General features: G+C 41.5%; 1 protein-coding gene across 2 annotated transcripts in view; it reads left to right on the top strand.

The window, feature by feature from the left end:
* The window catches only part of ctif (CBP80/20-dependent translation initiation factor), a 56,669-nt gene that overhangs the window by 29,825 nt on the left and 12,977 nt on the right, over window positions 1–13,867 (top strand). Inside the window, exons 8-11 of one of the 2 annotated variants that reach the window (XM_080477295.1) lie at window positions 1,759–1,835; window positions 5,870–5,974; window positions 10,181–10,799; window positions 11,676–11,975. In XM_080477295.1, coding sequence (XP_080333421.1) covers window positions 1,759–1,835; window positions 5,870–5,974; window positions 10,181–10,799; window positions 11,676–11,975 — 1,101 coding nt within the window. The remainder of the gene's footprint in view (window positions 1–1,758; window positions 1,836–5,869; window positions 5,975–10,180; window positions 10,800–11,675; window positions 11,976–13,867) is intronic. The other variant, XM_080477296.1, reaches the window with a different exon arrangement.

Here is a 13,867-nt window from a genome sequence, read left to right as displayed (position 1 = left end):
TGATCTCTATCAAACTTAATTGGTTTAACTTTTTAAATGCACAACTTGTGACGGAGCTGTCGTAGAAGATCTCATTAGATTGTCGGAGTGTACCTAACGTTGAGGCTGGTGTGTACACAACCGCACTAGTCCTGGGCTCCATGTAACCATGGCAACAGCACATAGTGATACCGAGCGAAGGAGGGAGTGTGCAGTTTGATTGACGGGGCTGATGTTTAATGGATTGTCGATGGTCTTATTTCATTTTCACTGGAAGTGAACTGTATAAGTAGGGGCAGCATCCATCAGTGTACCCAACACACATCCAAACCAGATTCTACTTCACAGCAAAACATCTTATGTGGCTAGATGGTTTTGTACTAGTGGTGTTAGCTTAATAAATAATTAGGATTCTTTTTTTGTTTGTGATTATCATTTTGTTTCAGTGTGTAGACAAACTGGTTGTCTGTGTAGTTAGAAAATTAATTTGAAGGGTTAATTCAACATGGTTATGGGTATGTTTAAAATTGTTTTTCTAAACAAACTTAAATTAAACTGTTTCTTTGCATATTCTTTGTATAAAATGTACTCAAAGAAAAGAGCTGCCGACCACCATGTTTTAATGTGTGTTTTTTTTTTTACTAGCCCCATCTTAAACACAGCCTCTTTGTTTGTCCTCTTCTCTTTGTCAATGGGATGTTCTCTTTAGCAAAAGCAAGGCAGGGCAACTTTACTTTTTTTTAACACGTTTCAGCAACAAGGCAATGCAAAGTGCTTTACATAACAGCTACAAATACAGAATTCACAGCTCTTAATCGATAGTTATCTTGAGAAGGCAGAGCTTATAGCCTTTTTATATTTTCTTATATTTCAAGCTAGACATCTGTCACCTCAACCCTAACCCCGACAGTGAGTTGTCTGCTTGTGCGTCTACAAAGTTCCAGTACATCGAGTGTATGTCACCTGTTTTTTACAATGTCTCACAGGTAATTACAAAATAACATGAAACCTTGGGGAGGGAAAAAAAGTACACCTGTCCTGTTTCGACTCCTGTTTAGTTATTTGGCCTAAAACGAGGCTGGATTACCTTCTGCATTCAACACAATGCTTTTGTCTGTTCAGCTGCTGTGCAGTTAGAGTCCGATTTTTCTCCTTTCGGTTAATATCTCACCGAGTGGTTGTTGACGTCTCTCAGGAACTCCAAGGTTAACCCCAGCGCAAAATAAGGTTGTAATACGTACTTGAGTTTCTGACAGAAATTCCCACAATTAAAAGCGGCTGCTTTCATAGACGCGAAGAGTGCTGTTGTGGGGCTCGACACCTTGTGGGTGATGACGCAAGATGATTCATAAATGCCCAAGAAGTCAATTTACTGCTCGTTATTTGGTAAATAGCTGCGTGTTTATTATGTAGAGAGCAGTGATTAAGTGAATGAGGGAGTCATTTTGGCCACTCCTGTGTTAATAGCTATCCGGCCCGCACCTGCCAAAAAAATAACAATCAGGGATACTCAGTCATCCCGTGTTTAGGAGCAAAGATGTCTGACATCCTTGTTACAGCAACATGTGTTCATACAGTCAGCTAATCAAAGCTGGCTTTAAAGAGAGCTGTGGTTGTGGATGCGGACACGGTGGCATGCACACACACGTCGAGAGTATAAAGAAAAACGAGCCGTCTTCCAATGTGCATTTGCTTGTGCACTCCGCTTCCACTTTCCTTCAGATTGATAGAAGTCGCTGACAGGCAGCATTCTCTGACTCTTTGATTTGTCTCTAACAGGTTTTCCCGCCCCTTCCTAATGAGGCGGAGATCGCACACACCAAAAAGCTTTTCCGACGCAGGAGGAACGACCGACGGTAATGACGCGTCTCGGGCCTACACACACCCACCTCGTGAGAGGGAATGTTTTGTTTCTTCTATGTTGATTTCAGTGCACAGCGAGCTCTGTAGCCTCAACATCCCTCCAGTCCAAAGTAACATTAAGGCAGGAATGCAGGCTCCACAACTCACTGCTGATACAAAAAAAAAAAAAAAAAAGACACACTGAAGGTTTTTGTTTTTTTTCTCCAAGTTGAATCACAGTTATTTAGTCATATTTGTGTACTTGTGCTATTTACTGTCTTCTTTCTCACTAAAGATGTACTTGTCACATTGGGCAACATTTAACCCGCTGTCACACAAATCCAAACTTGATCCGAACGAAATTCTGTGCTGCCACATCAACTCTAATTGTGTACACTCTGAAATGTAATTTCACCCAAGTCTGACTTCATTGAAACCAGGTCCTTGAGAGGAAAAAAAGAAAATCTCTCTCGTTCTCTTGCTCCCTGCCCCTGATGTCACTGGAAAACTGTTCTTCAGTTGCTAAGAGACCGGCAAAGAGGAAAATATTTTGGTTGTATTTGTGGTTTAAAAAGAGGAAATTGTATCTAAACCAAATGGACAAAAGCACTTTCATCCTTGTTTTTAAGCAAAGAGAATAATTACTTCTGTCCGGAGCTGTTGTATTTATGTGCGATGGGTGCAGTGCCGGCCTGGGAGTAAGAAAAGAGAAGGGAAAAAAAGGCACAAACTTGGACCTACAGAGGTTTGCTGAGGTCTCAGCCGATTACATGTGATTTGTGAACCGACATTCAAAGAGAGGGAGATCGAGTAGGAGACCATCCTATTTTCATGAGCGTTTTGCTTCCAGCATGATTTTCTCAGCGCTGTACATCATAGGAGGCACACTTGAATTTGAAAGGTGAGGCTTTTGAATCAGAAGCATTTACTGGAATAGAAAGTGTTTCTTCGATAGAAGTAATTTTGAAATAATCCAAAGTCTTATAACCACATGAAGTGAAGATTGTTTTTTACGTTCGTCATAAAGTAAAAGATTGGACATGAATTATAAGCTACCCCCTTCTAGCTCAGTTAGTACAGCATGAGACTCCCAATCTCAAGGTAGTGGGTTTGTGTCCCACGCCGGGCGCCACCTTTCCGTGGGCTCACCACCTGCAGGAAGGTTCTTAATCGGTGCAATGTCATCTGGGTGACGGTGCTCAGCCTGCCACCCCCGTGACCCGGAAATGGATAAGCGGAAGAAAATGGATGGATGGAATTATAAACTCTGACAGTGTCTCCAATGTCTCTTTTTCACATGTTTCATTGGCGATTCATCAAAAGTTTAGATATATCTGTTGGACAAGTCTACCAGCCCACTGCAGCAGCAATGTATTAGCATTCATGCCAGATGCATTAATACTTTCAGCTGGCATTCATCCTCCTGTCTATTTAACACCAGTGGCAAGCAGAGCACAAGCTGGCCAAATATATTTGTACAGCCCAAACAAAGGGAGCAGCATGAAGTTAAGAATGAATATATTAAAGGCAGATTGAGGCAGAAGTGTGGCGTTATATGAAATGGGGATCAGCACAACTTCCTCCGTATAAACAGACACACACTGGATTACAAAGTGAAGACTGTGACTCTTCTCACAAAGCAACTGGCTAAACACTCATCTATCATTCATCAGAGCGGTATCCTTCAGAAAGTTTTTTTTTTCACAATGCATTAGAGACAAAAACAGAAATGAGAAAAGTGAAATGGATAAAGTAGAATGTCATCAATCCAAAAAACATGGTCTTTACCATGTAAAGACAAAGGGACTCTTCTCTAGATGGATGAAACTGAATTGATAAAGAATCACGAGTTGAAGCTGTGTAAAGCTGCACACTGCTGCAGTCATTCTTAGATATTTTTCTATATGAATTTTAGCGTGTTTGATCATCAAATGCATTAAAAGTGTTTATTTACCAACCAAACATGTAAATCTGTAAATTTAAAACGACGAGGAACCCCACAAATACTATTCTTATATTGTGCGTGACGTATCAACACGGCGAAGTTAAGAAAAGAAAACGCAAAGTTGCTGCGAGCAGCTGATGAAATATGTCTCTAAAAATTGATCATCAGAGTAAATGTTCAAAGCAGGAGGGCTGTATTGAACAAAGCAGCAGAAAGAGAAAGAGTGGGACTGTGAGATTGAGTAGAGGAAAAGTGTAGGCTGGCTGTGGCAGGAAGGAAAAGAAAGGGGAGGTGGTGCATGTGTTTCTACTTTAGTAGGCACGTCAAGCAGGGCTGAAATTAGTTGTGATTTACTGGAATGTGCTGCTTACCGCTTTCTGCTTCAAAACAGAAAGAAAAGGGAGCGACGAAGGCGCACATCAGCTCTTTCTTTGTACATTCTGCTCTTTCTGAAGGAATTTGTTAATTACCGAGAAGCTTTTGCACAAATAGGCTTAATTTTGTGAAGCAAGAAGTGCTTTCTGTCTACAAGTCTCTGTTTTTTTTTTTTTTAATTTTCATTCTATTTGCAGCTGAAAAAAAAAAGCCAATTTCCACGGTACTGTTAGAAGCTGAACAGACAAATGTCATAGGACTTGATGAACTGAGAGTTGAAATATGCTTGCAGAACAATCCTCTATTTGGCTCTCGGCCAGACGCTTTTTGACTGAGTTTGTGCCTGCGCTCATGCACTGAAGGATGAGCAAACAGAAACGGAGCGGTTGTATCGAAATCTTGTATAGATGCTCAACTAAATCTCGGGCAAAGAAATATGTGAAGACATTCTATTTGTCAGATTTATGAAGCTGCTCGTACGCCTCGATCTGGAACCGGCTGCCTGTCCAATAGTCTTCTTTCCACTTCCCACAGGTCGTCATAAATGGAGGTGGATACACCCTGAATCACTTGTTTGCATGTCAATACTTTTACCCTCTCCAGCACCAGTTCCAGCCTCTGAATTGTAGCACATTTTCAACTCTTGAGCCGCACCAGAGGGACTGTCTTCAAATATGGCTGTGGTTATTTATAGTCGCTGTCTGGTTGATTCATTTGAGTGTAACTTTAAACCACCATCAGTGTTATCTCAGTCATTGTTACCTCACATCACAATCAGCATCTATGATTAATTCGTAGTCCTCGTATTAAAGTGCTGAGATAAATTGAAAAGATTATAGACGGAGGAAAATAATGGGGGAAAGATTGTTGAATAGATAATTTTCACTAGAGTTACAGGATTGTTTCCAATTAAGTTTAGCAATGCCTGAAGATGTTACGAAGGTATTACAAAGCAAAGATTTGCCTAGTTTGGATCTCCGTTCTCTATTTTTCTCCCATAAATTCCACTTTCTGCGAGGGTAAAAAAGCATCAGCGTTGGTTTCTGCATGCGACCCCCAGGTTCACTTCTTTTGCTGTGAACCGCCTGCTTTCTCTCCTCTGAACTTCTGGCTGTGATGATTCAAAGTTATTGAGTGTAATCGATAAAAGTCACGCATGCACGAATGCACATGCATACAGTACGTTTCCGAGTGTTGATTTTCAATCTTAAGACTCGGTAATGCAAATGTTCAGTCAGGCAGTCGAATCCTGCCTCCCCACAGTCCATTAAGCCAGTGCGTTGTGTCCTGTTTGAAGCTTTGGCCATGGTATTGACCGTCTGGCCTGCAGGCTTCTCCTCCCCTGGGCCAATCGATCCGCCAGTCTGGGTCAACCGATGGTTCCACAAGTTCTCCATCCACAGTCACTTTTAGAGCGACATAATCATCGCCGTCCCTCCCATGATCATATCTGATTGTTAATTTCACCTTTTTAGTCACTGTAGCATTCCTGGAGTTCTTCATGGTCTATGCATGTTGTTTCATGTGTTTTAGTTGTCAACCTGTAGTTTTTTTTTTTTCTTTTCCTCTTTTTGCTTTTTTACCTTCCCACCTGTTCTCTCCTGTTTTCTCCTTCATGTCTCCCCCCCCCCAATTTTTTTTTTTCAATTCCGCTTTTTTTCCACAAATTTGACTCGATTCATCTTCTATCCTTCATCTCTCCATCTTTCCCAATCCACTGCACTATAGCACACCCTTCTCTCCTGCCTGTAGAACATTTGATCAATTCCTCCGTGACCAGTTAACTGTACTTCTGCCCAGTGGCCCAGCGGGAACGCGGCAAGTCTCAGCCAGGTTAGTGGCAACAAAATCAAGCTCACGGTACTTTTTTCTGACCTTGGACAGCATGTTGAAATTGCATTTGATTTATTCTTCTTAACAAAACACCTTCAGCTAATAATTTTTTTCCCCTCCTTTTGAAATATTCAAACAGTTCAAAATAAAAAGGAGACAGGCGGAAATAGGAGGATTTATTAAGGTGGAATACTGCAAGCCAACATCAAACAGCAATTTGAGTTTGATTAATACCTGGAAATTACCAGACTCATCATCCCAACCAAAAAAAAGTAATTTCTCATTTGATTAGATGCTTGATCACTCCAGAGTCAAGTCTGTTTCCAAGTAACGAGATATTGTGAGATGAAATTTCATCAGTGGCCTCATCATTTATCCTTAATGCAAACATCTCTCTGGCAGTAATGTGACTGATGGATGGTCAATCGGAGCAACACGCAGGCTACTGCGGAGCTCACAGTCATTAAATGTGATTAACATTTTATTACTGTCTCACTTTCACCTCCCCGCATCAGCAGTAGATCAAGAGAGCAGCTTATTAGAGCTGAGCCTAAACTAACAGCGACTGTGGCGAGCCAATGAATCATCAGATTAAGGACGAGGAATATGTCGTATTCCTCAACTCTCCGTGTCTCTGAGCAGTCTGCGGCTTAGCGGAAGATTAAGAAATCTCACCCTCCCAGAAATCAAATTAAATGAGATCTCGTCATTTCTGCCATTCAACGTTGGAAGTTTTAGCCCCGCAGATTTCATTCATGGTGGAAGGAGCGCCACCTGTGGCCAACACCAGTTATAGTAACAACAAACACTTTTTAGGGATCTGCTTTGTCAGAAATACAAGGTCGATGCAATATCTGCAGTTGATGACAGTGCAACTACATACATGTTATCAGAAAGCTGATCACTTCTATCTGTTCACACGCTGCATATAGTTAACACTGAATGGAATTCATTAAGACTTACTGGGACAACTCTCGAGACAAACTCAGGATTGTCATTCGTCATTGTCTCCTTTAAAATCTACAATATCAAACCAGCACAGAGGCTACCAGCAGCAGTGAAAACAGTAGTAAACACTGACTTCAGTAGGTTTAGTGAAATGTGAGACAGTGCAAGCAGCTCTGACATTAATTCTGCTCTTATAAAGTTTTCATGTTCAGTTTTGCTTTAGACTATTCGAGAGGTCAACCGCGCGGTGGTAATTTGTGCTGTCGTGTCATAGCAAGAATGTCTCCTGTCAGGCTTTTTTTTGCATGTTCTTCCTGTGCATATCGTGGGTTTTGCGCAGGTCCTCCGATTTCTTCCCACAGTCCGACACCGAGCATTTCTATTCTCCAACTAGGCAAGCTAGTCTCTCTGTCTCTGTCTTTTTATGCTGGACGGGTGTACCCGGCCTTTGTCAGCCTGCTACAATCCTGAGTTGGTAAAAGTGGTACAAAAGATGGATAAAGACATTTATTTTTGATGTAAAACATTGTTGTCAAAGATTGCAATAAATAGGACAAGTGTTACCTAACCAGGTAGCTTTTCAGAAAACTTTTTTTTTTAAATTGACAGGATTTTACTGTACACGTTGTTAAATTTCAATATCTTGTTTTTCTCCTAATGTGTCATTAATGTGCCACAGTGCTTTTAGAACTGAGCAGTGCGATTGTTAAACCCCTAAAATCGTGCTGAAGAGCCTTTTTGCACGTGTTTGATGTAAAAGTGTGGAAGTTTGTGATAAAAGGATGTCTTCTGACGGAAGTAAACAACTTGAGATTAGCCGCGTTATTAAAAAAACAATAACTTGGCTGTGCCATGCAAATGTGACAGACATGATATTTATATATTAATGAAACAAGGCTGTTTAGTATCTGAGAGCCAGAAGATGAACTGTCTCCCAACCTCCCAGAGAGAGTGAAGGAGAAGGGACAGGCAAGGCATTAACCACATGATCGCGCACACATATATAAACAAATAAGGGTATAAATACATTTGAACTCACTCACTTCCATGGTGTCTTCTTTTACATTCATAGAGCTGCCAATATGGAGAAAACACAACAACCAAGGCTTCAGCTGATTGTTGTTAGTGATGGTTGTGTTAACAATATGAGGCCATCCATTATAGCGCCACAGAAATAGAACTGTAGCTCAGAGTCTACATAAAAAATCAGAAATGATCACAAAGCAGTGTTCTTTATAGAAAAACAAACAAACAAATGTTAAGAATTGTTTTCTGTTATTTTGCTATTTGATCCATTGCCTTTTTTCCCCCCAAAATATTATCATGAAGTCTTCTGTAGTCTCTCTTTTAAGCTTTTAACATTTCCAAGGTTGTTTTTATATTGCAATATTTGGGGCAGACTAAAGACCTTTGGAGTATGACCGTCTTTCACTAAGTCGAATGGTAGGAGCATTTCTGTTCACCAGCCTCAAAAGTCTCAGGTCTGCTTTTTCATTTTCTCCTATTTTGATCTAAAAACCAAGATATTGAAGGTTAGCCGAATTAAAAAAAAAAAAAAAAAAAAAGACAAAATTTCACGAGGAATTAAGAAACACGGTATTGAAGAAAACCATGACATTGATGACCTTTACAAACTTTCAGGAAAGTTCATTTTCTGTGCTCACAAATTCAGTCTCCCACAAGGCTCCCGCAGCTCGATGGGTCATGGAGATTTTGCTTTTGTCCACATTGGTTTTTAAGCTTTCCGCCGAATAAAGAAAATATGTGTAGGCCTCAGAAAATAGGTTGGAATCGACGGCAGGGCACTGCTACTATTGTAGGGTGTGCAGACAGATTAAGGTTTTATCATTTCTCAATATGTAAAAGCATTACTGGACAGACACTGTCCCTCTAAGTCACACGTGTCGAACTCCAGGCCTCGAGGGCCGCAGCCCTGCACGTTTTGCATGTCTCCCAGCTTCAACACAGCTGATTGCAATGAGCAGCTCGTTATCTGGCTTTGTGCTGAATGTGGTGATGAACCATCAGGACATTCAGGGGAGGGAGACATTGAAAACGTGCAGGGCTGTGGCCCACGAGGATCTGAGTTTGACACCCCTGCTCTAAGTGATTGCTTATGCTCTATCCTGAGTTAATGCAGTAATTCCATCCTTTTATTGTTTGATGCTCACAGTTTTCAAACAGTTTCCCTTCGTGTCAGTGAACATTGTGATGGTGTTCAGTATGAGGTGTGGCTGCAGATTGATCCTTCATGTTTACAGGGCATCTCAAAAATGTGATTTTCTAGTCAATCTCATATTTTTAGTTTTGCCTTAACTGAACAACAACTGTAGGCTGAAACCTTGTGATTTTAGGTTGTTAACTTGCAAACACACTTTCTTTCCAATTCAAAAATCAACTGATTCAGCTTGATGGCGAACAGCTGAGATCATGTTTGTACAATTGTCTTCATGCCATATTTTGGACAGGTTTAGGAGTTAAGGCAAACATTATGACATGATCACTAGCTGGGTGACGGGACAAATCATCCACTAAACTGTAGTTTATGTGATCTTCATTGTATTATTTACTAGTCAGCAAAGGCTTTTTATACATGTACAAAAAACTAGACAGGAGCATATTTGAAAACGGTAAATTTTCTACCTGCAGTCCTTTGGTAGGTAGAAAGAGGCAAAGTTCCTATTTACTAATATTGAAACGTACGTGTCTGATTCATTAGGTTTTCCAATTTGCTGTGATTTTTATCACTTGTTTAGACTTTGCTAACGGCTAAGCGTAGATGATACTCACCCATTTCTGTATAGATTAAGCGTTTTTTTTTTTTTTTGCATTACTCAGTCTCACAGCATTTACATGCATCCAAATGCAGGTAAAATACAGTAGTACCAGGTATGCTCGTTCACATGCTGAGGCAGATAATAGGTCGCCTCCTTGGTGCCAGCGTGACTAATCCTCTGGACCATATGTCAGCGGCTTGTCAGGTCCAGAGCCAGTGCAGCACAGGGACACAGCAATGCAGGACAGGAAAACACTGACACACTGTGCATCCACATGTAAGCAGGCTTGTGTTTTTATAGCCGAGGAGATGGATGATAGGTTAGTGTTTGTCGATGTCACATTAGTATTTACAGGACAGCACAGGTTAGTCTCTGGGAGAAGATGAGTAAAGGCTACAGTGACACAGAAGTGGAAGGTACAAGCCAGCTGCTGCTGCTGCTACATCACAACCAAACTAACCGAAACTTGCTCTCATTTCAGGAGACAGCAACGGCCTCAGGGAGGAGGAGGAGGAGGTGGTGGTGGTGGTGGTGGTGGAGGAGGAGGAGGGAAGAACCAGCCCCAGCAGAATCAACAACTGTCACCACAGCAGCAGCAGAGAGATCAACCCCAGCAACAGTCTCCAAACCAACAGCAGCAGCATCTAACAGAACCAGGAGATAACAGGAGCAACAGTGCTGGCCGACCGCCTCGCCAGTACCAAGGAGGACATGGGCAGCGCCAAGGAGGACCCCCTCACCACGGTTACAGCCAGAACCGGCGTTGGCACCACAATCAGAAATTTCAGGGACATGGACAAACAAACACTACAGGTGATAGAGGAGTATCCCCAAGAACAACCAAAGACAAAGAGACTGAGAATGTAAAACTGGATGAGGAGCAGATCAGGCCACCACAAGACCGCAGCAGTAAGAGTCCCAGTGAATCGCCCAAATCTGACTCAACACCCAAGACAAATTCTTTCCCGGATCTGAGAGTTAATAAGGAGTCTCCCAGCCCACCACGAAGCGGAAAGATGGGCGAGGACCAATCGGAACAGCCCAAAATCAGCCTGCTGCAGTCGTCAAAGGAAAGGCTGAGGAGGAGACTAAAGGACAAGGTACTGAAAAGCTGCTTAGTGCCTGTCAGTCAGTATTAAGGCAACCTGGACTCTTGCATATACACACAGATACACGCACACGCTTGGTCTTATAATTACTAATTAAACACACATGCTCACATTGAATGCACAGACCCGCGGATACATTTTTGCTCATGCAGTCTTGCTTGACTCATTTGCCCATGTATTTATTTAGCATTCAGGCTGACACACATTCAGACTGGCAGGGAAGAGAGCACACGTTCTCACTAAGGAGGTGAGGGAACTAAAGTGGCATCAGCTTAACAGTTTTTGATGTTCTCCACTGTGCTCTAAACTGATGAGTCGGCCAACTGTGTTGTTGCTCTCAGCTTCCTCTTTCTCCTGCTAACTCATTACCACCGGGGGTGGGGGGTGTTTGACAGCACAAGGCTCCCCAATGCGAGGCAAGGCAGGCATTAATAAACATATCCTTAGTGATGCCAGTGAATCAATGAATCTAGTCTAGGAGACTACATTTACTCAACAGGGGTCATCTGGCTAGATCACAATTGATGAAAGGTTTTAGCTACAGAATTGATGTTTACATGGTATACTTTACATATTTCTAACAATGGCTACACTCAAACACGGTTTCTTGTAACACAGAAGGTATGCAGACCCTTCAGGTAACTGCTGTTTGTCAATGATGAACATTTGTGGAATATTGAGCTGGAAGCAGGATTTCTATTATGCATGTCTGCAGATCTTGAGGCCCTTCAGGAGTCAAAATCGTGTGCACATCTTTGAAAGACAGTTTGTGATCTCTGCAGTAATTAATTGTTACATGTGCGAAGAATAAAAAGACACAATATCGCCAGTGATCACTCTTCTTCCTAAACCCATCTCTCGCCTCAGGAAGAGGCGTGCGTGGAGGACTCGGGCTCCGGATCGCAGAACATGGACCGGCTGGTGGACCTCCTCAACAACATGAGGAGCAACAGCAGTGGGGTAGAGCAGCAGCTGGCCTCCTTCATGGAGGAGGCGCAGTGCTCGGCGCGGTCCGAGGAAACCCTGGCTCAGGTGGTGGGCGCCATCTACTCCACGGCCATCTCGGACAGGAGCTTCGCTGTGACAGCCGCCAAACTCTGCGACAAGATGGCGATGTTCATGGTGGAGGGGACCAAGTTCAGATCGCTGCTACTCAACATGCTTCAGGTGAGAGCGCCCGCGCTGGGATCTGGCGTGGGAATATGTGGGTGTAGTAGAAGTAATGTCTCTGTTATTTTCCTCTCAGACTTCAGTATTCGAATCTCCTTTAGTTCAAGTGGCCGCTTTACATTTTTTAATCAACACTCAGGTCCTTTGTTTACTGGTTGGAATGAATCTCACAGAAGTAAACGGGGTTGTTTCACATTGACATAGACATTCTTGTGCATAGGTAGAAGATCTGAGTGTTTTCTCCACTTCTTTGGTTCTTTTGCAGATTTTCAACACATTTTTCATAAGGTTGTAACTAGTTGTCTTACTCCTTTATGGGGTAAATATTTGGTAACTTCTGCATTTCATCTACTTCTTATAAAGTAAGAATTTTTTAATTGATATCAATGACAGTCCAAAAAATACAAACTTGGTTATGCAGAATGCTTATGCAACAGACATACACACACATTCACTGTGATCAGCATTTTGTAGAGGCACCGATGAGCTTCAAACACAAATTTGGACTGTAGAAGGAAAACGGAGCACCCGGACAAAAAGCAAAGTACGCACATGGAGAACATGCAGTTTCTGACCCAGTTTCACACAAAGAGAGGCGTGCAGACCACTTCATCACGTAAAGATGTTGATTCACACCGACTCTTAACGTCTGAAAGTCTTGCAGTATCCTTTGATCACACTTGGAGAGAAATGTCTATGTCCAAGTATTTTGATGAGTGTTCTGTGGGCGTAAAACTTTATTGCTTTTTATTCAAGGATAAGCCAAAAATGTTCAGTTTCAATGAATAAACCTTCAATAAAAACTACAGTGGAGATTTGAGGTTTTCCTCTGGAGCTTTCTAGGAGCTTTTCAAGTATGCTGCTGAGATGCGTTTAAATCACTCAGATGAGTAATGAGACCATTTTGTCGACAAAACAAAATACAAATAATCAATACTCAGAAAAGGCTTGTTGAAACACACAGAAGCTTTTTCTCAAGCTGAATTATCGAATCTCTTCCTGCGTGTGTGTAACACCGGTTTCATAATCTTATTGGATCTTGTTTTGGTTTTAAATTAGAAAACTAGGCTGTCATGCATTGAAGGAAAAGTTTTTATGTTTCAGTTTGTATGAGATCCATATGCTCACAATCCAAAGCCATTTACTTGGAATTAATTGGTCTGCTCTTGATGTGGGTTCCCTCGTGAGCCTCGTACAAGTCTGCATGTCAGAGTTTACAAAAACCGAGCACACACAGAGTCTCAGACATTCACAGCACAAGCAGCTTTTTTGCATTTTTATGAATAGAGACAGAACAACTTCTTCAAAGCTGCTTTTGTTTTAATATATTTTCTCTGACCTCTGACAGCTCCAATCTGCTAAGTTTTCCATTATAAGGCATCACGATAAATAAACATCATAGAGACGGGAGGTTTGTTTTGAGGAGATTATCATTTTATTCTCAGGCACAATATTATTTCACCCACTAAACGTTGCAGCACAAAGCATCTTGGAAAATGTAGAAATAGAGAATTTTGTATCCGAGTGAATTTACTTTATAGAGCTTTAAAAGTGTATTGAATTTTTATCAAAATCTGCAACTGTGGAAAAGTAATGATATCGTTGGCAACCTTGTATATGTATATAGAAATACCGTAGATTTATTATTTAATTTGTGATCCAAATAAATGAAGAAAAAATGAAGTTTTTTGAGTACTTGAGATGTCATTTGGAGAAAATACAAACTTAATACAGAAAGACTCTCAAGCCCAAGCTTTACATCAGCTGAGTTCTTCTTTAACTGTGATTCAAATTGTAACCCTTCCACACAGTAGAGATCTGTGAAGGTACTAATGGACGTAAAGTACTTGCATTGGAAGAATAAAGCTGCCACCTTATGAATGAAAGCC

The sequence above is a fragment of the Lipophrys pholis genome (assembly GCF_963383615.2).
Source record: "Lipophrys pholis genome assembly, chromosome: 12".
In the NCBI taxonomy this organism is placed as follows: Eukaryota; Metazoa; Chordata; class Actinopteri; order Blenniiformes; family Blenniidae; genus Lipophrys; species Lipophrys pholis.
This window is presented reverse-complemented; position numbering and strand designations above follow the sequence as displayed.